Genomic DNA, 23,779 nt, shown 5'->3' on the forward strand with positions numbered 1-23,779 from the left:
AAATTTCCTTTAGTAGGTAATATGATAATGTGAAATTTAATAACTAAACACACACAATGCAATGGCAGCACATCGTGATGGAAAAGTGCCCAACTTGTCGACTCCCAGTTTTTTTAATGTGACTAGGATAATCTAATTATGTACAAATCATACACGTCCTTAATCCCTTTCACAAATAAATGAGCCAGCCGAAATCATACACGTTTACGCGCACGTTGATTGTCTTTCTGCCATACATTTTCCGTCACACCGCAAGTTAGGTATTTTTATTACAGGTTTTAACTTTTAATACACGATACTTTTAAGAATTAATAATTGTCATAGCTTGAAGCGATACCAATTAGTTTGAGTAGGAATTTAATGAAACTCAAAACTTAACGAAGCAGACTATTACTGTTCAGATATCGTACAATTTCTTAAGATGCATTTATTTTCAGCTTGGAGATTTATCAAATCCCGAGCTCAGGATATTAACGGAGGAGTTAGAAAATATAAAGTACGGAGGTAAGTTATAACTTTTAACACAATTTCAACGACCGTTTGAAAGTTTGCGTAGCTGCCTTCTGAGTTGGGATTTTTATTCCCTCGGACGATAAATCTATTATCTTCTACGGTACTTATCACCGTTCAAAATGTCGTTATATACAGAAGCAATAACTTTAAATTCCTTTGCTTTGGTATCCCGAACTTTGAGTTGTAAGACTATTCTATGTCAAAGACTTACATATATTTTAACATCTTTGGAAATCACCAGTGTATTAGGCGTACTTAGACGGTATATATTTTTTGTAAATATCAGTTTTTAGTGATAAAGTTTTTGGCATCAAAACTATTTGGGCGACGCGTTGGGCGATTTTGGAAAGGGCAAAAACTTCAAGGTCGCCTCACCGTCATGCTAAAGTCAATAGTGCTCAGAGAGTCAATAAAATATGTAAAAACTAATATAATGTACCTAAATGGTTTAACATTCTTGTTAAACTCTTGTACCTAAAGAAAACTGCCTGGAGGTACAAACATTACACGAATGGGAATTTCTTTACAATTACTGTTGTCATTGTTATGATAACTGGAAAACCCATTCAGACTTGGAATATTATGTTCTAATTTATTCATGACAAAATTAAAACTTATCTAAATTGTCAATTCTAAAAATAGTCTTAACATTTTCACAATTTTCTCTGTGATAAAAGGGAAATATCACTTTAACAATTTAGTTTTGTTCAGAGTTTGTGTAGGCCGAATTAATACCATTATCATGCGCTAATGGGTATTTCTAGTCCAATATCATTTACTTTTTGCATTGTGAGAAATCCTAATTAAAAACGAAAATAGTCTTTTGATTTGGGTTTCATTAATTAATTATTCTACGTGAATTTCGACCCCACCTATTAGTGTTGGCGTTGTGTGATAGTGATATTATTTGAAATCACCTATGCCGTAATGGTTTGATTCAAAACAATATGGAATACTTTCAGTCAGTAATTTGAGACCTTAGCGAAACTGTCAATACATGACATTGATTATTATTATCTAACAAATCCAATAATAGACTTCCAGAAAGTGTATAGTCCCTAAAAATTACTCCTCATACACCCTTTTAACTCTATGGGTCAACTGTCATGTCAAAAGTACGGCTCTCCTTTAAAATAAGAACTAAAATCGTACTTTCAACATGAAATTTGACACAAAAAGTGAAAATTGGCGCGTGAGGAGTTAAATTTTGCGCGTCATACAATGGTACCAATTTTGAATAAATTGCTTTGACTTTGACTTTATTAATATAGAATTTCTATTATCTTATTTAGAATTCTGCGTTTAATTCCAACTAAAACGTAAAACGAGCATAATACAAAGATAACATTGTTTGTTTAGGAGCGGAAATGCCAGTAAACCGGCTGTCGGTCCGAGGCCTGCTGCCAGAGACGGACTATTACATGACGTACGACGGCTCTACCACTGCGCCCGCCTGCTACGAGACCGTCACATGGATTATTATTAACAAGCCCATTTATATCACTAAACAACAGGTTCGTGTAATGCTTTGAATATTAATTTACTTCAAAAATGAGAGGGGGCTACCGTTTTCGCTTGTCTAGAATCTGTACATTTAGGTACAGAAGTAAAATTCAATTAAAAAAAACACAATTTATTAACACAAAACCAAATACTTTTACAATTATCAAACTTTTAATGATTGGAACAAAATTTAACACGAAAGACACAAAAAGTAAAAGTCAGTAATAAAGAAAAACATAATTCAAACCAGACCACGATGAATACAGCACAAAAATCAGTAGCGAAATGAGCCCAGTGCTCGCGCGCGCTCAGCTTTTATAGCTAAGCTCATTAAGAGAGGTGGCGTGACCTAAGACGGCCTCTCCTGACTATGCGGCGTCCTCGCCCGCCAAAATAGCCAGAAAAGGTCGTGAGATCTTCTCTGCGGAGACTTGCAGCTGGTGCCGCAACGCTGTCGGCGTGCGGTGCGCGAGGGGAGACCGGTGAGGAGCTCGCCGAATGGAGCGATGCCTCTGCCTCTACCGCGTAAGGTGCCGGGGCAGACTCAGGTGCGGAAGGGGGACCAGCACCTGGGCCAACTACTTCATAGTCATCACCTGAAATTAGCTTCGATATAGCACAACTCCATAGCTATAAATGGTAACACAATGGGTAAGCAATTCGAAATGCGACTTAGTATTAGCTAGACATGTAGATAAATCATTTAGTTTTATGGGGTGTCCCTATCACCCAGAGGAGGTGACACCTAACAACCTATGAGACGTCTCAAACCTAGCGCGCGCTTCTTCTCGTCATCTTCAGACCGCCAGACTCGGGGAACGGTCTCAGACCGTCAGACTCGGGCAACGGTCTATGGAGCAGGAACTTGAGATGACCTTCATCAGACCACCAGACTCGGGCAACGGTCTCAGACCACCAGACTCGGGCAACGGTCTATGGAGCAGGAACTTGAGATGAACTTCATCAGACCACCAGACTCGGGCAACGGTCTCAGACCACCAGACTCGGGCAACGGTCTATGGAGCAGGAACTTGAGATGACCATCATCAGACCACCGGGCTCGGGCAACAGTCTATGAAAGTGCATCTCAACCAGCCACCGTTGAACTTCCCTTGAGGAGTAAAGCATTACCGTGATTTGTTTAGTCATAGCACAAAAATAGATGTCGTGGATCAGTCCGTCAGTAGATAAGTACGTAAGGGAGCAAGCAAGGCCTTTTTAGTAAGGAGGGTGAGAGTTTTGGGGCTATGATTAACAAAATCACGACTTTCATCTTCACCACCACAAAGTAGTCAACAAGCTGAACTTACATTCGAAGAAGGCACCACACGCATCCGGGCACCACTCTCCTTGCCAGGGCACCATGCCCTCCGCCGCCACCTGAGCGGTCTTGCCATACGACCCACTCAGCAGCTCCAGCTCGTAGCAGCCGATTCAGGACCTTGTATGGACCTCACATGCCAGAGTCAAACTTCCCCGTTGACTGGGAATACTTGATCACCAACACCATGCCTCCAGCCTTCAACACGCGAGGCGGACGACGATTCTGGTTAGCATAGGCATCCTGCCGGGACTGATTTTACCTCAGCAGCTTACTTGCCCTGGAGCGTCACATTTCACGCCATGCCGCTCGATCAAGCCGTGCAGTTTCTGCAACCACATTGTTGTGTGCTGGTGAGGAACTCTGGAGACCTGCTTGTTTGATATACAAACCAGGCAGTGAACCACATGCTTGACTACGAACTCACGTAGCCCAAGAAACCAGAAGTACTTCAGGATCAGGTCCAGAGTCTTTTCGACAAAGACTTGCAGCAGACTAAGACGGTATCACGAAAACCACGCTTCCGCTCCTACTGCTGAGTAGCGGTAATAGAGCGTAACACTTTAGTACACATACCGATGAGAGTCTAGCTGTCCCACTTACAGATACTCGACGAGCGTGTCCTGATCTGCGACCTGCACCATCTAAACCCAGTTGCTCGGCTTGGCGATGCCGTTGACTTAAAGGGTTGCAGATAGTCGCCACAACACATCATCGTGCGCTTTTAGTACTCAAAGGCGAAGATGAAGTCATAAATCCACTTACGGGTAACGCGCAGTAGCAGCAGCGCTCGGTGGCTGTGAAAGCGTTGTAGACGGTCACACCCTTAAACTGAAGACAAACCAAATGGTGGCGGAAGTGTTGACTGCCAACGCTTCTAGCACGTAGGAGTACTACCTACTCACTGCACCCTGGGTAAACGTTGCTAAAACAGGCGACCACACGCTTCTTGCCGTCGTTGTGGATCCACCTCAGCGCCGGGCCATAGCCGATGCTGCTGAAGTCAGTGTGCACCTCTGTTTGGCAAATCTGTCAAGATACCTTGCTACCTTCTGCTCTGGCCTCAATCAAAAGGAACCTCTTTTTCCGACAGACGTGCAAGGCAGGCTGTCTGGATAGCATACTCCTCAACGTAGCGCCTAAAGTACTGGGTACTAGACTACTAGTAGATCTTAGATTGCCAGATTTGTTTAATGTACTCAAGGGGTAAGGACTTTAGGTAATGGCCTTGTCTTTAAGACTCGGCCCCGCCTGACCCTAACAAATGAATCTAATCAAAATGGCAAAATCGGAAACAATCGGTAACGGGAATTATCAGATTTTCTAAAAGAGTTGAATCTACCCACGTTACATAATTTACGAACGCACTACAGTGCGTCACTGACTCGCATATTATACGAAACACCTTTAAGTCCAAGACGGTATGCGTAGGTAACGTGATTTACTACAACACATTACACATACCTATCGAAATCATGGACACTAACTTTAAAAAGAACATTCTCACCAATCAGCTCGTACAAGGGCTCGGCAGCGCTTATGCAAGCCCTACGATGCGCGCGGCATCGTGCCACAATACCATTGAGCTGAAACGTTCACGAAGGGCGCCGAAGCTTGGAGCAGCATGCGCGGTTTGGTGCCGCGACACCAGTGAGCCCCATGCTCGCGAGAGGCACCATAGCCCGCAGCGGCGCACGCAGCGCAGTACCACCAGCGCGCCGTCTCGTTCGCCAAGAGCGCAGAAAAGCGCGGCAGCGGCGCGGCACGTCGCAGCAACGCCAGCGCAGCGTCACGCTCGTGCAGAGCGCAGAAAGGCACAGCAGCGGCGCGGCACGGCGCAGCAACGCCAGCGCACCGTCACGCTCGTGCAGAGCGCAGAAAGGCGCGGCGGCGGCGCGGCACGGCGCAGCAACGCCAGCGCAGCGTCACGCTCGTGCAGAGCGCAGAAAGGCACGGCAGCGGCGCGGCACGGCGCAGCAACGCCAGCGCAGCGTCACGCTCGTGCAGAGTTCCAAAGCCCGCAGCCAAGCGTGCAGCATTGCGTCGGAACATTCGAGAAAAGAAAGATAAATGTGAGCACTATGTTCGACTATGTTCGACTATGTTCGAATCGTGTTCGAATATAAGTATTTCCCAGTTGGTTTAGTACAGTCCTTATTACGACAGATCCACCTATTCATACAACGATCTAACACCACATGAAGACTGATTTCTAATCTTGTGGAAACTCAATTTGTTATCTCGTGGCAAAAATAATTGTTTAGCAAAAACTCATCTACCTACATTACGGTTACTCTTTTTACAAAAAGAACAAACTGCATCAAAACCGATGTTTTTGGTTTTCGATAAGTTTTAAGTTTTCGTACAGTAGGTACACTCTGTGATCCTAATTTTCACTCAGAAAACAGCGTGATTGGAAAGTACTAGACTAAAACTTTAGACTTTCGCAGTTTAAGACTACGCTTTCTAGTCTTAAACTGCGAATTTAAATTGCGGGTATCTTGGTGAGATACTTCATGAAGTGACTAATGGACCGACATAGATGTTCTTAATCTCAATATCGACCTCTCGTGGGCACAGCGGAATAAATTCCGTTTTAAAATTGATCTAAGACTGATCATAACAAAAACCTTTTGTACAAGTTCCACTTTACGAAACTACCTCCCGGCTATGCCATCGGTTGAGGTTACGAACATGATCAACTTTTTTACACCATGCATCAACATCATTAAAAATCGAGACCAAAAATAAAGACATCTACGTTCCACTAATTGTACGACACCGACTAGCACGCCTTTGTTCATTATTCAATTTACGTGAATTACTTTTATACTTAAATCGATTAGTAGATTTAGACGACGGCATTATTAATTCACAAAAACACGTAGGGTAGACGTGAAAACTTTTAGACAAAAATTCAATTTGGACAAGAACACTTGAACTAGATTCGTTCACGTGGCCAATACGTGCTTAGCCATAAAGCCAAAGGTATAGGTACTTGATTCTAAAGATTTAATTGCAGTAACTTCATCTTGTTCGGAACAAGGTGCAGAAACGGGAGTGTTGCATTCTGTTTGAACGGTCACAGTGTTACCGAGACGATTAATATTACACTCGCTTTTAGTTACTACCGAGGTTAAACTATTTTCGACAAGTCTCGACACGTTTTTCTCGATCGCGGAGTATTGATTCATTATTGAGTGCAACGTTTGGATAAAAACACGACTAAGTGCGTGATCTCGCGACCTACATCTAGGCCCTGCTGTTTCACATCCACGTGGTCTGCTTCGAAAACTTCGAGTTTGATCACGGCACATCACGGCTACGATCGCGGTTACGATACCCGCGATCCGACATTGTACAAGAAAAACAACAAAAATTTAAAGGTTAGAATTTTGTTCCAATTTAAGCAAACTGATTGTCAGTGACTAGATTTTAACTATAGTGGGCTATTGAATAGGAATCCCAGTTCTGAATTTAGGTACAGAAGTAAAATTCAATTAAAAAAAACACAATTTATTAACACAAAACCAAATACTTTTACAATTATCAAACTTTTAATGATTGGAACAAAATTTAACACGAAAGACACAAAAAGTAAAAGTCAGTAATAAAGAAAAACATAATTCAAACCAGACCACGATGAATACAGCACAAAAATCAGTAGCGAAATGAGCCCAGTGCTCGCGCGCGCTCAGCTTTTATAGCTAAGCTCATTAAGAGAGGTGGCGTGACCTAAGAGTACAGTACTTTAACTTACCCATCTGTGCTGAGATTCTCTGATAGGTATTCAAATAGTAACACAAAAAGACGTGTTTCCTTCAAATAGTTTTCGTATTTAGTTTTACCCGACTACGGCAAAGCCAAAAGGGAGGGATTTTGGCAGTCTATGTATGTATGTATGTATGTATGTATGTATGTATGTAGGTTTGTATTTAAATATGTTCCACTATAGCGGCTAAACTACTGGACCGATTTTGATGAATGAGGTGTCAGTTGATTTTTTGTTATGATCTGGGTGGCATATGCTATATTTTATACGAACAAAATTGATCTCTTGAAAAGAGATCAAAAAAGTGGGGGTCACCAAAAAATTTTTTTGCTACTGTATCGTGTGGGATGTCAAATGAAAGAAGAGCTAATTCTGAGTTCATAAATATAAAATATATAAATACGAAAAGTTAGAGGTGCGCGTGCCCAGGATCGAACTCCCGACGTCCGATTAAGAGGCGGACGTTCTAACCACTCATAGCTACGGTACTCAATTGCGGTAACTCAAATTTAAACTCGATGTTGCTACGTTTATACGAGCCGGTACTTGTAAATCAAACTGAAAACCTGTTCAGTGTTCATGTTTGCATACATCTGGCATAGCAGGAATAATATTCATAAGCAAGGACCCCGACTGTGGCTCGAAGTTAATTTGAAATTAAGAATAGTTTGCTATTTTAAATCGTAATTTGCAAACGTAATTACCTTAACAAATAACTAGTTCATTAGTTGGCTTATTATGAAACACAATACGTACCTAACTATTTATTCCACGTAATTTTTAAAGAGAATTTTTTATTCAAACAACGTATAGGTAAAGGTAAACACTTTTGAAACGTCAAACGTTTCTACAGTACTTTATTTTGTACTTATTGATTATTCTGCGTGTTGCTTGAGTTCAATGTCGATAGATTCATTAAAAGTATTCAAGAAATTAACAGTGACATCATACAGTCATAATTTTATATCTGTACCTAGATTTTTACGTAGCACTGCGCAACTTCGTCAGCGCAAAATAGTTGTTTTTAATAAATAAAAAGGTATAGCGTTAAACAATAGGTATCTCATCAGTCATCAGTGTCAACGAGTTAGTTCACCATCTAAAATTAAAAACAATAACGTTTTAGTTTTGGTACATATCGAGTTAAAATAGTAGGTACCTACTCGTATGCGAAAAGACCTGGGAACCACAGACTACAGTGTATATAGGGAGACTGGGAACCCACCGCATCACTATCCCAAGAAAACCCTCTACGATTATGAGATTAATAGAAAGAGATCACGAGTCACGACCTTCGAATACGACGCAAAGACAAAAACCATAGTTATTAGCTTGATAGGCTCACTCGAACTCACAGACACGACGGTCACTTCAAATTGTTTAGTTGTGCGGATTGTTTGATAAATCCCAGTGACGGCACATCCAGCATGAGCCGAGTCCGTGAGCCGGCCGCGGTCGAGGCCAACGTAATAACATTTTCATTTGTGCTCACGCTACAATAAACAACTCACGTCCCTCGCCTTTAGACAAAGACTCCGCCGTGAATTATGTACGTGTTAAAAGTAAACTGAAAGTGCCGTTGTATGGCTGTTATTATAAATCATTGTTTATGTTTTCCGTTTGTTAGTGGGGAAATTAAGTGCTAGTGGAAACTGCTGGCAATCTTGCGGGTAGTTCGGCGAACGTCTCGCGGTCGGGGCTACAACTTTATCACTTGCATTTTCGGTTCCTAATTTACGTAAATAACCTATTTAGCATTCGCACGGAACAATTGCAGTGCAATTCAACTTTAAATTAAAGGGCAGTTAATCTTCTTCTAAATATATAAAAGGAAAAGGTGACTGACTGACTGACTGCCTGACTGACTGATCTATCAACGCACAGCTCAAACTACTGGATGGATCGGGCTGAAATTTGGCATGCAGATAGCTATTATGACGTAGGCATCCGCTAAGAAAGGATTTTTGAAAATTCAACCCTTAAGGGGGGGAAATAGGGGTTTGAAATTTGTGTAGTTCACGCGGACGAAGTCGCGAGCATAAGCTAGTAATATAAATAATATAAAATATTCATTAGTCCATATTAGTAGTATATCTGAATAAAAGCCATCCTTGTATTAAAAAGCCATTGAAAAAAACACAGTAAATATGTGTGGTAGAAACGTATTGTTAGGCTTTTGTTGTAATGTTTGAAAAAGCCATGAAAGTTAATAAAGCAATAAAGGAAACGTACGAGTCATTTTCGGCAATCCACAATTCTTAGCTCCGCAGCGATGTCTATAATCACAATCAAACGGTTTAATACGGCGTAAACAGCGATGGAATGAGATACCGGCGCTTGCGTGCCGCGGGCCCGTTAATCCCACCTGGGGGGCTATACCAACACTACACCTCAACTATCCTACCTACCTACAAATAAATTTCAATTCAACTCAAATCTTGTATATTATTTATGTACCTTATTTATATTATTTATGTACCTATGTATAAACTTTTACTATAGTAACGATTGGTTTTTCTAGCCATCTCAGCTCGACCCATTATTTTGGACCGTGTGGACGTAAAATCCACCTGAAAGCATGTAGGAAATATAGAGAGACGCGTTTTACCAGATAGTGCAATCTAGTATCTTCTGCTATCTCACCTTTGCAAAATTTCCTATACGGACTCTTCCTCCATTTATAAGCATACTAGCTTATGCTCGCGACTTCGTCCGCGTGGACTACACAGATTTCAAACCCCTATTTCACCCGCTTAGGGGTTGAATTTTTAAAAATCCCTTCTTAGCGGATGCCTACGACATAATAGCTATCCGCATGCCAAATTTCAGCCTGATCCGTCCAGTGGTTTGAGCTGGGCGTTGATAGATCAGTCAGTCAGTCAGTCAGTCACCTTTTCCTTTTATATATTAAGTTAAAGATAATGTCAAGAGCTTCAAACCTACCAAATTTCTTCAGAATTATAGTTTTTTTTTTTGATAAATGATGTATTGTGGTATAAAAACTTAGCTTGGTATTTAAGCTATGTACGTACGTACGACGTTGTTTTACACTTAAACCAAATAGCCCCGAAAGCTCTTTCGCAAATTTCAAAAGTTAGCTACTGTTTCACAAACTGTGCGGTTAATTAAATTTATTTACAACTTTAGTTGCACGCCCTAAGGCGATTGATGCAGGGGGATGCGAGGCACCCAAAGGCACCCCTCGGAAACAACTTCCGACCTCCGCAACCACTTCACCATCGAGCCGTGCGGACTAACATTGACTTTGACTTGAGCAAGGTACGTGTATACCTATATTATACATAATACATTTTCATAAGTCCACTAATGTTTCTACTAGAATAGATATCGCTTACTTACACAGCGTAGGTACAAGGTCACCGCATGTAGGTAGGTACATGGTATAGTAGCGACAGGTCGAGATGGCAATCGGGGAGGCGGGGAGACGCCGCGCACACCCGCACGTCACCCGCGCTATCCCGCACTGGGTTAGCGTGGGGGCTGTGCGGGTGTGCGACACGTCCTCACCCCGATTGCTATCTCAATCTGTCGCGTACTATACTTTTGTACAAGTCTCGTGCAAATGTGACAGACTAGATAAAGTCTGTTTTCCTTAATTAAAAAAATGGTAAACAAATAGCATATCGCTGAAATGCACAAGAGGCGTTTATGCGTTTCTCTGAGAAGATTTCTGCAATGTTTATTTTTAAGCAAACTAAGAAAAAAGCAACTAAAGTAGCGACGAGTTTTCTTAGCAGCGACGCAACAGCAGATTTTTGTGCCTCGAACTTGAAAGCAGCTATCTTAGCGTGGATGTTTTAACTAGTTTAGGGGGAATAGTGGAGAAAGGGTCCAGTACAATAGATCTAGAAGGGTCGAAGTGCATCCGCATATGCAGGCCCACCTAAATAGGAAACATAACGATTTACAACATATAGCTACAAAGCTTTTGTAGTGAGCGTACGGGTTAGACTGAAGGAGACTAGAAACGTGATTATCACTACCCATATCACTATTCACTACCCATCACTACCCATATTATGATATTATAAATGCGTAAGTGTTTGTTTGCTGATTTATCCTTCAATCACATAGCAACGGAGTAACGGATTGACGTGATTTTTTTGCATGGGTATAGTTGAAGACCTGGAGAGTGACATAGGCTTCTTTATATCCCGGAACATTAGAGAGTTCCCACGGGACTTTTAAAAACCTAATTCAACGCGAACGAAGTCGCGGGCACCAGATTGTAATAACATAATTTAAATTATACGTATTTTATCATGATCAACACATTGCCAGCCCACTACTGAGATCAAGTCTGCTCTCAGAATCGGAAGGGACCGGCTATATTATATAGCCCGTAACGCTGGCCAAGTGTGGAATTGAAACCTTTGAGAACACTATAGAGAACTTTCAGGCATGCGGTTTCCTCACGTTTTTCTTTACTGTCAAATGAAATGCCATTTAATTTCATAAAACACACATAGCTCTAAAAGTTAGTGGAGCGTGCACGAAATTGAATCCTCGACCTCCCAAATAGGAGTCTGACGTTTTGACTATACTTATTAGGTATGAACATTTACTAATATAACATATTTTTTTTCAGTATCCAGGCAAAACTTGCCCCAGCATGCATCGGGACATGCATTATAAAGGTTGGTCCGATATTTTTCATTTATTTATTCGTTGCAAAGTGAACATTTTACACCACAGCACTAGATAAAAACTAAGACTAGTGTTTGCAATTTGCAGCCCAAATAGACCGTAGTTTGTGCTAGGGCTGACAAAAATCATCGACGTTATGATATAGAATATAATAATTCAATCCTTCCAGTAAGAATTCATTCCAGTAATTAAACTAGAAGTTTCGAACATCGTGAACTTATTTGTAACAGTTCAACAATAAATTGATCGTATTTCTATTTCAGCCAAAACCTGGACACAGTATTGAACATCTATGATTCAACTACGGCAGGCATTCATATATTTATTATCCTAGCAGTTATTTATTTAAAAAACGTTATTCGGAAAATTAGGCATAAGTATTTTGTAAATATCTTTTGTACAGTTTTGTTAAAAGTATATTGCTTAACTTATGAACAGAAAGTGTACTTTTAAGTAGGTTAGTGTAATTTAAAGGGTTTATGATCAAATTGTTTTAGAGCTGAATTATCTATATACAGTAGGCTTATTAGATAACTTTTAGATACATAATATATTATTCAAATGAACTGTTACTGTTAGTAATATTGTATAGCCCTTTGTAATTTAGGAAAGATATTTTCGGATAGATTATTAAAACTGCGTCTCGCTGTCAATCTATACTTAGTACCTTATAGTTTTTAAATAAAGTAATTTTTAAAATATTAAACGGTTATGTATCCTTTTCGAACATAGCACGCATAATAGAAAGCTAATTTAGTTTTTAGTTTGTATATCATATCATATCACCAAACATTTAAGTAATTTATCAAGTTGATATCATTTCATATCAAGTGTGTAATCGTAAACAGATTAATAAAATCATACATGTGTCTAGTTATGTAGAATATCATTAATTTAACAAAATTATTACTAACACATACGTAAACGAAATATAGAGGATTGAAATTAAGCCATAATATCATTATAACGAACGAAATTTACATGTAGGTATGTAAATTGGGTTGAAAATTTATTAATTTTATTTATAGATTTATAGTATTGATGTGAAGCATAATTACAGCTTTAATAATATATTTAGAGAGTAATATTATGTAAAATTTAATGTCATACATATTATATGACTTTGAATTTGCTTCTGAGAATGTAGATAATATCTTATGTTTTATTTAAATAAACCATACTTCCTGACGCTTTTCTTTATTTTCCCTTAAAATTTACAGCCTCCAGCTTCCCCTTAGTGTAAGTAAAATGTTCGAAAAATTATGATGGCAATGGAAGCCCATTACAGCTCCATTCGGGGTCTTTTGCAGAGTCACAAAGTCTGCGATCGCGAGTTTAAAATATACGTCTATACGTTTTTTCAGCGGCAATGGTGCGGAACCGTCTGTTTTAGTGTTTTCTCCACTCCTGTGTTTGAATAAAAAGCTCATTTGAATTCTATGTGAATCGAAATTGGCTCTCCTTTTCGCTGTAGTAACTTAATTTAATCGGGTTCCATCACAAAGTCTTTTGGATTAGATGCTCGAGAATTAGTACTTAGGAAAGTGACGCAATGATATTACGGTGGCATTTGAATATCATATCTTTTTATATGTACATTGTACATATTATACTCGTAATAAAAGTGAATAATAAAGTTCTTACCATCTGTAAAGTGTGTTTTTTTGTATGGATTTTGTTAAAGATATAAAAGACGTGACTTATGCTACTGTAGCGGAAAATCAAAGAGTTTCCACGGGATTTTTAAAAACCTAAATCCACCCGTACGAAGTTGCGGACATCAACTATTTGCTACAGTCTACAGAGGTAGCTTGCATCCCAGCAACGGGAATAGGCTACTGTTTATCCCGCAAAATAAAGAGTTCCCGTGATATTTTCAAAAACCTAAATCCACCCGAATGAAGTTGCGGGCATCAGCTAGTAAAAATACATAGCAAAAACGTTTGATTAATCTACTTTAGATTAAGCAATAGACACAATATGATGAGCTCACATGATCGCAATAACTACTAATTATTATAATATAGGTACCTACAATCTACATATAAATCGCTTCTCGATGGAACGCGAGGCTACGTTATTGAAAAACTTTCCATTCGACCTAGCTTAATGGCCTTACACAAATTGAGTTCATTAAAAATAATTTTGTCTAGGCCAATCTGCGCTTGAACTTGTACGAGGAAAGTGCTAATTAATAGATTGAGTGGCACGATCTATGAAGTATAATAGACTGTTTTCATTATTTTTTTCAAGGAGTTTTAATGGTAACCTAGGCTCGATGGCCCGATAGTGTAGTAACCGTAGTTGTCAATTTTAATTATGATAGTGAGGTGGTGCTATTATTATGTTATAATTAACCACGTTCCCAAATGATTTTTGTAACTTAAATTCATGCCCACGAAATCTCTTGCTCTAGAATCCACTAGAAAAAACCGGCCAAGTGCGAGTCAGGCTCGCGCAATGAGGGTTCCGTACTACAGTCGTATTTTTTCGACATTTTGCACGATAATTCAAAAACTATGATACATAAAAATAAATAAAAATCTGTTTTAGAATGCACAGGTGAAGACTTTTCATATGATACCCCACTTGATATAGTTATCTTACTTAAAAAATTGAAAATAGTAAATACTAATTATTAGTTCATGACCACAGTTTTTAGGGTTCCGTACCTCAAAAGGAAAAACGGAACCCTTATAGGATCACTTTGTTGTTTGTCTGTCTGTCTGTCTGTTTGTCTGTCTGTCAAGAAACCTACAGGTTACTTCCCGTTGACCTAGAATCATGAAATTTGCCAGGTAGGTGGGTCTTATAGCTGACATTTGGGGAAAAATCTGAAAACCGTGAATTTGTGGTTACACACAAGAAAAAACCGACCAAGTGCGAGTCAGGCTCGCACACTGAGGGTTCCGTACTACAGTCGTATTTTTTCGACATTTTGCACGATAATTCAAAAACTATGATGCATAAAAATAAATAAAAATCTGTTTTAGTATGTACCTACAAGTAAAGCCCTTTCATATGATGCCCCACTTGATATAGTTATCTTACTTCAAATATTGAAAATATTAATTATTAGTTCATGACCACAACTTAATTTTTTTTGTGTGATCTAACCCTAAATTCACGGTTTTCCGATTTTTCCCCTAAAGCCTGTGATCCTATAAGGGTTCCGTTTTTCCTTTTGAGGTACGGAGCCCTAAAAATCTGGGATTAGTGTCCCACCCATTATTGGGATCCATAATCCATACTTCCGTATTTAATATTATAAAGTATGTGAAAGTGTCTATTTGTCTATCTGCTAGCTTTTTACGGCCCATCTGTGTAAACGTTTTTGACTAAAGGTAAGAGATAGCTTGCGTCCCAGGAAAGTACATAGGGCTACTTTTTGTACTGGAAAATCAGAGTCCCGATGTGATTCTTAAAAACCTAAACCCACGTTGACAAGTCGCGGGCATCAACTCTTTACTACAGAGTAGATGCATCCTGGAGACGGGCATAGGCTAATTTTATCCCGGTAAATCAAAGAATCAGAGAGAGATAAAAAAAAACTTAATCTACTTGGACTTAGTCATAATTGGCATCTAACGCGGACGAAGTCACTGGTATCATCTAGTAATAATATAAATTCAATAGGTTTCTAATTCAAAAGAAAATCTTCAAATTCAAGTAGGTACTTACTCAATTTTAAAAATATTGGTTTCCAATTACTTATTCATTCATAATATTATCAAAATAAAATATTTTTGTCAAACCAATTCACGTATCACAGAGTCCCGAGAGCGAGGGTGTTTACAAACGCCGCTTAACACTTCACGAGCGTGTCGAGTGTACACTCAAGATGAGTGTAAGCTCTACTCTTCTACAACTCCAAGTTTATTTGCTTTATATTCTCTGAGTGACGGAGGTCTTGACGTCTACATGCAGTGCTCATTTCTATCTTAGACTAGCTTATGCTCGCGACTTCGTCCGAGTGTACGAGATTCAAACCCCTATTTTGGGTTGAATTTTCAAAAAACATTTCTTAGTTGATGCCTACGTCATAATAGCTATCTGCATGGCAAATCCCGATCCGTCCAGTAGTTTGAGCTGTGCGTTGATACATCAGTCAGTCAGTCACTTTTTTCTTTTATATATTTAGATTTAAATTATTTGTAAGCGGCAGCGGTATTATTCGTTATGAAGTACCAAATAAAACATATTTAATTGAAGAAATTCACATAATATTTCACGAAAGTATTTCAGAGTCCCGCGGGCCACGGTGTTTACAAACCCCGCTAAACACTTCACGAGTGTGTCGAGTGTGCACTCGAAGATGAGTGTAAGCTCTACTTCAGCTTCGAGTTTATTTGCTTTATATCCATTGAGTGATAGAGATTTAGCGCTGTGAGCTTTAGGTAGTATGTAATTTTACATTGATATGTACGTTCGTTGGGGAGCCAACGTTGATAGAGTTCGAGCGTCGAAATACTGCAATATTAGAGTAAAATCAATCGTAACTGTCTTGTTTGAAGCTCAAGTTCTCTAAGCGGAAACTTTGTAAAATGAAAAGCAGTGGAATTTTTCATTTTATATCAAGTGACCTTAGGTTTATTTTATCCTAACAATATTTTGTTTCGACACTTGAATTCTATGAAACATTAGTGAGATGTAAAATTTCATACTAAGCACAATGAAAAACACGCTACGGCTGGATATCTAACGCGATGGCGCGACGAATACGAGGAATTTATAGACCGCGAAAAATATAGCCAGCGTGGCAGACTATGGCCTAAACCCTTCTCACTCTGAGAGGAGACCCGAAATGAAAAAAATTAACGACGTTCTTAGTGTGAATCGCACGTTCTTGTCGCGTTTGTGGTCAGCCATCTCTCTTCATACAGTTATTTGAATGAAAAAATAATGCATGAATACGCATGCCTTTAGTGTAACGCCCTACCGTGCAGTTACCATCGCACGTTAGGTATGCATGTTTCAGGCTAAATGCAAAGCAAAGAAATCGTATAATATAACATATCTTTTAAGATACTTAGCTCAAAAAATGCTGACACAGCTTTAATTTTCCTAATCCAGTTAAATTACGTATTACAAAAATTCAGCGAGACCTGAAGCAACCAGCACTCCAAACAGTCGCATTTTCCAAGTATGCTAAAGAGATGTTACATAGTACGTAGGTACTTTTAGTTTAACTTTCATAGCGGGTCGCATACACTTTGTTGAAGCCAATTTGTCTTTATGCAAATGCATTTGGTGTTCAGGCGAGCTTGTGTGGGACCACAGCGGTAGTTAGCAAACACAATGATTCCAGAGAAATGAATTCGATATGAATGTCTGCTACTCCGTGCCTCGCTTGCGGCTGTGGTTGACGGTAGTGATATAGAATTTAAATGCAATTTTCGTATTTCAAGGTTCCAGTTCCACACAAAAGCCTAATGCGTGCAGCGCTAGCGCACTTTTGCAGGCACAATTGTGGCAAAATCATTTGATGTTTACATGAAAACTCATAAAAGTATGCAAACTAGCTAACGCTGGCCGCAGGTGGCAAATATTATATTATATGCCAAGAGGCATATTCACATTCAAGGAATGCATTATTGACTGCTAAGGGCCAATATATACAACGCTCCTTAGGATTTTAATAATAAGTATTATGACTGTGTTTCTCTTATTTCTTCTTGATTGGCTTGAATGATGAGCTACAATGAATGTGCGCAAGAGCGATTGGTAATACAAGCTGCATAAATCTCATTTAACTCCAGTGTGTGACGCCTGCAAGAGAGTCGTTCCGAAATGCAATTAATACAGTTCTATGTAGGAATTATTACAATATCTAGAAGTCACGTTGGGATAGCCGTTGTAGGTTCGGTTTAGTTCAGGCAGCCTGACCAGATACGCTCAGTATGAGATGTTACATTTCCTCATTCGAGAATCAAAATATACCTAATAACGTCAGATAAAAATGAACGTAGGTTAATTTTTCTTGATTCAAGGTCCTTAATTTAAGTCACCAATTGAGATTAACCTATATTTAGTTTACAAGGTTTTTGGAAAAACTTGAGCTTTAAAACAAGACAGTGAAGGTCGAATTTAACTTAACATGAAATGTTTTGAGGCTCGAATTCTATCAACGTTGCGTTGGTGAGATGTAAAATCGTATACTAAACACCCAGTAAGACTAACTTATTTTCGTACAGTATCAACTCTTTCCCGTTTCTAAAATATTCGCGCATATTCAAGTTGTAAATACGTTTCAATATTCTTATGGAAGTAGGTACTCTGAACCACAAAGAAAGTTTCGCCGCAACTTTAAAAAATCATTTTCATAAGTTAACGAAACTTTTCGGTGGCAAGCGGCAAAGGAAGTTTTTACCTCAACTAACTCTTTATTTGTATGGCTGATCCCGAGGGGAAGAAGTTAAAAACAGCTTTCACCGGCCGACGCGTTTGAATAAGTTTTACACAAGTTTTATTGGAGTTGTAACATCGGGTCGGTTTGATATATGTACTTCGGCATCTGAAACCCGTGGTCGAAGTTAGTGCATCGTAAATTATTCAACCCCTCTCTATAGGTAGTTTCGGTTGTCGTATCCAGCTGTTCGTTGACATTGTGATTTTTGGTATACCGCGCGCCGGTCGATGCCCTCTGTATCCGGGTCTATTGTTCTCGGTGCACTCTTACGTCACAATTAAGTAAGTAAGTGCCAATAAGGAATAAAGCAAGCGAGGTTTAAATGTATTAGGTGGGGCCTTTAAATTTTTTGGTTGACACTTATTCAACTCGAAATAGGTCGTAAGCAATGAGAACATAATAGAATTCAATCATGCAGCCAGTGCAGTGGATTATAATTTTGTAGCCCAACAGACTACGCACACTTCTAAACTGTACGCTACGTGGTAGGTATGTTGGTGTGTCTACTCTCTCTCTCTCTCTCTCTCTCTCTGTCGTATTCCTCATTATTGAGAATCGCTACCTTTTTCCATTAATTAAATAATGGTATGGGTTTTCTTGCGGTAATAGTGTGGTAAGCTCCTGGATCCTACCGCATGCGAATCGACTAAAAGTAAGGGATTTTTATTCTTAGGTTTATTATTATTATGTTAGTGATAATGACCGGGACCAATAGCTTGACATACTCTCCGTTGCAAGAATTACACAAGAACGCTAAACTTCTGAATTTCCACAGTTGGTCACCCATCCAGTTACTTGGGTCAAGGTAGCTTAACCATTGCAAACGACTAACGTTCACAGTCGCAACTACGCCACGCATTCTTCAACACTGTGTGCTCTGTATGCGAACAGTATATTATGGTGTATACCACAGGTGACAGGTCCATAATGGTATGCACAAGGAAGCACTATGTAATAAGCTATAATGCTATACCCACCTTATCATACCTTTTAATTATCAGTACCCTTATTATAAATGCGAAAGAGTGTTTGTTTGTTAGTTTGTCCTTCAATCACGTCGCAACGGAGCAACGGATCGACGTGATTTTTTGCGTGGGTATAGTTGAAGACCTGAAGAATGACATAGGTATCACGGAAAATTAAAGAGTTCCCACGGGATTTTTAAAAAACCTAATTCCACGCGGACGAAGTCGCGGGTATCAGCTGCTAGTAACAAAATAAAACGACCTAAAAAACTAAATACAGTGTATATTAAATTGTAATATTTAAGTAGGTAAAGGAGACGAAAATTGTAATTTTCAGTCTTGGTATTTAAATTGTTGGCACACAAACAATGGTTTTTTCTGCATTTGGCACAGTGACTTGTGTTCGTTCCCACGGTTGCTTGCAGACATGCGAGCCTTACTGAGCTCGTTTCGTTCCTGCTGCGAGATTTATTAGTTTTAATTACGTCTCTTTGTTCGGCACTCCTTCCAGCATCTTACAAGGCGAGATTAGATGCTTACAAGGCAGTGATTTAGTGTCATGATTAGCTTGTTGTTCTGTGCTTAAAGGTTGTTGTTAAATCAGTCCGAAATTAGTGATCCCAAAAAGGACTCCGTTAGGACTCAATGGAGATATGACCATATTATTTACCATAAAATGTAATGCTTGGGGTTCTAATGTCTATAATTAGTAATCCGAGCTTTATACACTTCCACAAGCCACAGGCTCCCTGCGATCAGTTTCATATCATCTGTCCATCTAGTCGGAGTCTTGCAACGCCGCGTAGGCAAGGCGAGCTTAGCTTAGCAACCCGTTTAGCTATGTCGGTTACTCTGGTTCACCTGCGGATCTCCTCATTTGTGATTTGATCATTTAGAGAAACTCCAAGCATAGCTCTCTTCATCGCAAGCTGAGTGACTCTGACCTTTTTAGGGTTCCGTACTGTATGTCTGTCTGTCGGTCCGTCCGTCCGTCCGTCCATCTGTCAAGAGAACCTATAGGGTACTTTCCGTTTACCTAGAATCATGAAACTTGACAGGTAGGTTGGTCTTATAGCACAAGTAAAGGAATAAATCCGAAAACCGTGAGTTTGTGGTTACATCACAAAAAAATTAAAATGTGTTTATAAACATATAATTAGTGGGTATTTTTAATTTTCAAAGTAAGGTAAAGAAAGTTTACCTGTACACTCTAAAACAGGGTTTTGTTTAATTTTAAGCATAATAGTTTTTGAGTTATTGTGCAAAATGTCGAAAAAATTCCCGAGTACGGAACCCTCGGTGCGCGACTCTGACTCGCTTTTGGCCGGTTTTTTATGAGGCTCACAGCTAAAGACCACCTCTTGGATACATATTATGTCATACTCAGATTTGCCTACTAATATTTTAGTATTACATGTTATAAATACAATCACAATTCAATTTTTAGGAGAGCTTATGTTTGATTTTAAAATACAAACAAAAAGCCACAACACGCTCTGAAAATAAAATGTACATTCACAATGAGAAGAGAAAACAAATGTAAAAAAAGTTAAAACATCGAATCATGGGTCTTTTGTTCGAGTGAAAGCATACCTATTGATTGAGTAGGTAAAGTAAATAAGTAACTCTAAATGTTTTATTATTCTCAGAAAATATAATTATAAATGAGTATTGGATATACTGCATCACATAATTCATAACCGAGTCGTACAATATTATACTATTTTAATGGCGCATCATTGAAACAGACTTTCATAATATTTTTTTTATTATTACATTCATTCTTTTACATACTGTAGCATTTTTTATACCAAAGCGAAATGCAATTGACGTTATAAGTCCCAAATATAATGTTTGTGGCATGTGATATTATTAACTATCTATTATTACCACATAACAAACATCTATTTCTCATCTATCGCGAAGAAACCTTTGCTCATGGTTACTACTAATTATATCTCGCAGCCATTTTAAACGTTATTTATGAAAATCTAGAGATTTCATCCACGTTGATTTTTTTTTAAAATCTTCATATAGTACTTACGTAACTCTTTAATTTTGTGGGATAAAAATTATCCTATATAGCGTTCTGGTTACATCCTGTATTATTATCACACAATAATATTATATAAATATGTATTTTTGTTATTCAGTAGGTACTATTATAATATTATAAATAACGTAAGACTTTCAAAACTACAACAAAACAACCCTCCCCCATCTCTAAAAATAATCGCACAGAATAAAAACAGAAAATAAAAATGAAATATCTCTTCACTCGTATACGGTACCAACGTAGCTCAAAGCAGTTACAAAAGTCCACATTGTATATAAAATATGAACATATTCATATATTTTGTACTATACTTGCATTTCAAGAAACTATGATTTTATCGGTATTCATCGCGGAATAGAGGTATTCATTAAAATATGTTGGAAACTTTTCTCCGTATATCTACACAATAGTTGAATAGTTTTTTTTCTCCCTATAATACATACTTAACTTACATAATTCTATAATTTTAATAATAATATTTTATAGAGATTGTGATGATAAAATGCAAATAATATTATTACTTAACTTAAATAAGAAGTTTGCTACGAGTGTAATCTAGTGGTAATATGTAATACCAATATTCAATACCTTTAATTAAAAAAAAACATTATTATTATTATTATTATATTATAATACGTGTAAAGTGCCTAAATGCCAAGTAAATGAAAACTGATCGTGAAGCAATGGGCGGGGCATACCTAGTTCAAAGAACCGATAAACGTTGGGGTCCCGTGGTACCGAAATGGCCACTTCGCACCGCAAAATGCAACGTTGGCAGACAACCCAATTAGATGGGCAGACTAACCAACGAGTCGGAGAAAGCCTTTTAATCCAAGCGGCATGACGCAGACAGCGTCATGTGGAAGTCTTAACAAATAGCCTTTGTCCAACAGTGGACGCCTATCGGTTGACAATGATGACGAAAAATGCCTAAATAACTCTAGATCGAAACAGTGTTAACTGTTAATAAGGTTCTTCAAAGAACATAAAAATAAATTGTACCGAATATGTGCTTACAATAGGAGAAGGGTTCAAAACTGAACAATGTAACAACATAAACAGCATGTCACGTTTTGCACTTGGCATGATGTGCTTGTTTAGCACCAAACAGAAGGCCTCCATCGGTATTCAACGCGAGTTGGAAGGCTTCATTAAAATGCGTCGAACAAAACCTTTCCCCATGGGGCCGTCCTGTGGTTTTATTTTAAAACCATAATTTATTTATTTATTAAGGCTACTAACAATATTCATGAAAATATACCTAGACTTGATTATAAAAAGTTTAGCTAGCTAACTGCAGCATCTAGTGCAAATAGCAAAAATGTACAAAAATAGATGAAAAGTTTTACGTACGAAATGAACATGATAATTAATATACGAGTACTAGTACAAGTAATATACAAAATGGCAGTTATTTTTTGTTCCGATTTAGTTTAAAGTACCCCACTGCTCGGTGGGTCGCAAGCGGCGCAATGCTCCAAAGTTCGAATACCTACAGCACAGTTACCGCGAATTAAAATTCACTCTTTGTATCAACTTCGTGTCTTCGTGTTGACAGGCGTCGTCGCTATGTGGACATGTCTCATTATTATCATTTAATTCCAAGTACATTCACATGACCATAGAGATACCTGCGCCAAAATTACGAAAATCAAGTTGCTTCAAAACTGATCGGCAATCTAAAGTCCAGTGTTCATAGATAAACAATCATAATCATCATCATCATCGACCCTTTAACAGCTCACTACTGAGGACACGTATCCTCTTAGAATGAAAAGGTCCACCATATTCCACCACGCTGGTCAAGTGCGGATTGACAGACTTTACACATCTTTGAGAACATAATATGGATAATGGAGATTCCTCTGGCATGGAGGATTCCTCACGATGTTTTCATTCAATTGTTAAAGCAAGTGATATATATTATTGTTAAAAACGCAAATGGCTCCGAAAAGTTAGAGTTGCAAGCCCGGGAATCCCCGACCCACCGAATAGGAGGCCGACGTCTTAGCCACTACGCTATCACCACTCGATAAACAATAATATCTCATTATTATAAAATTAAAAAATTCATAAACACATCAGCTAAGCAATTAACTTCTATTGTGTTCTAGTAGGTAAAGCAGGACTCTGTGAACTCATCGCATAAACCACACGCAACGCGACGCCCGATGCATGTTTTTGTTATCACTGAATTAGTTTCTTATCTTGAATTTGCATAACTATTTAATAAAATTAAAAATTCAAAGTGCAAGAGTTGAACTTAGTAACGTGCTAGGGGCTACTTATATGGTAAAAAAGAATTCCTGTTTCCTAAAAATATAAATTTTTACATTATACAAGACAAAAATGTGACCAAAATGTACAAATCATAGCATAGGATTAGAACTAGAAGCTTATTATCAATAGGTATCTACTATGATGTTATACTTTATTCTAAATATATAAAAGGAAAAGGTGACTGACTGACTGACTGACTGACTGGTCTATCGACGCACAGCTCAAACTACTGTACGGATCGGGCTGAAATTTGGCATGCAGATAACTATTATGACGTAGACATTCGCTAAGC

General features: G+C 38.5%; 1 protein-coding gene across 2 annotated transcripts in view; it reads left to right on the forward strand.

The window, feature by feature from the left end:
* LOC117983053 (carbonic anhydrase-related protein 10-like) overlaps positions 1-12,965 on the forward strand; it is a 50,390-nt gene extending 37,425 nt beyond the window's left edge. The window contains exons 7-11 of one of the 2 annotated variants that reach the window (XR_004673633.2): positions 438-504; positions 1,873-2,027; positions 10,271-10,388; positions 11,719-11,767; positions 12,041-12,965. Coding sequence is in view for 1 of the 2 variants with exons in the window: in XM_034969509.2 (XP_034825400.1) it covers positions 438-504; positions 1,873-2,027; positions 10,257-10,388; positions 11,719-11,767; positions 12,041-12,063 (426 nt within the window). In the remaining variant the exon portion in view is untranslated. Of the gene's footprint in view, positions 1-437; positions 505-1,872; positions 2,028-10,256; positions 10,389-11,718; positions 11,768-12,040 lie in introns of both variants that reach the window. The other variant, XM_034969509.2, reaches the window with a different exon arrangement.
* Positions 12,966-23,779: the final 10,814 nt, after the last annotated feature.

The sequence above is a fragment of the Maniola hyperantus genome, chromosome 6 (genome assembly GCF_902806685.2).
Source record: "Maniola hyperantus chromosome 6, iAphHyp1.2, whole genome shotgun sequence".
NCBI classification, from domain to species: domain Eukaryota; kingdom Metazoa; phylum Arthropoda; class Insecta; order Lepidoptera; family Nymphalidae; genus Maniola; species Maniola hyperantus.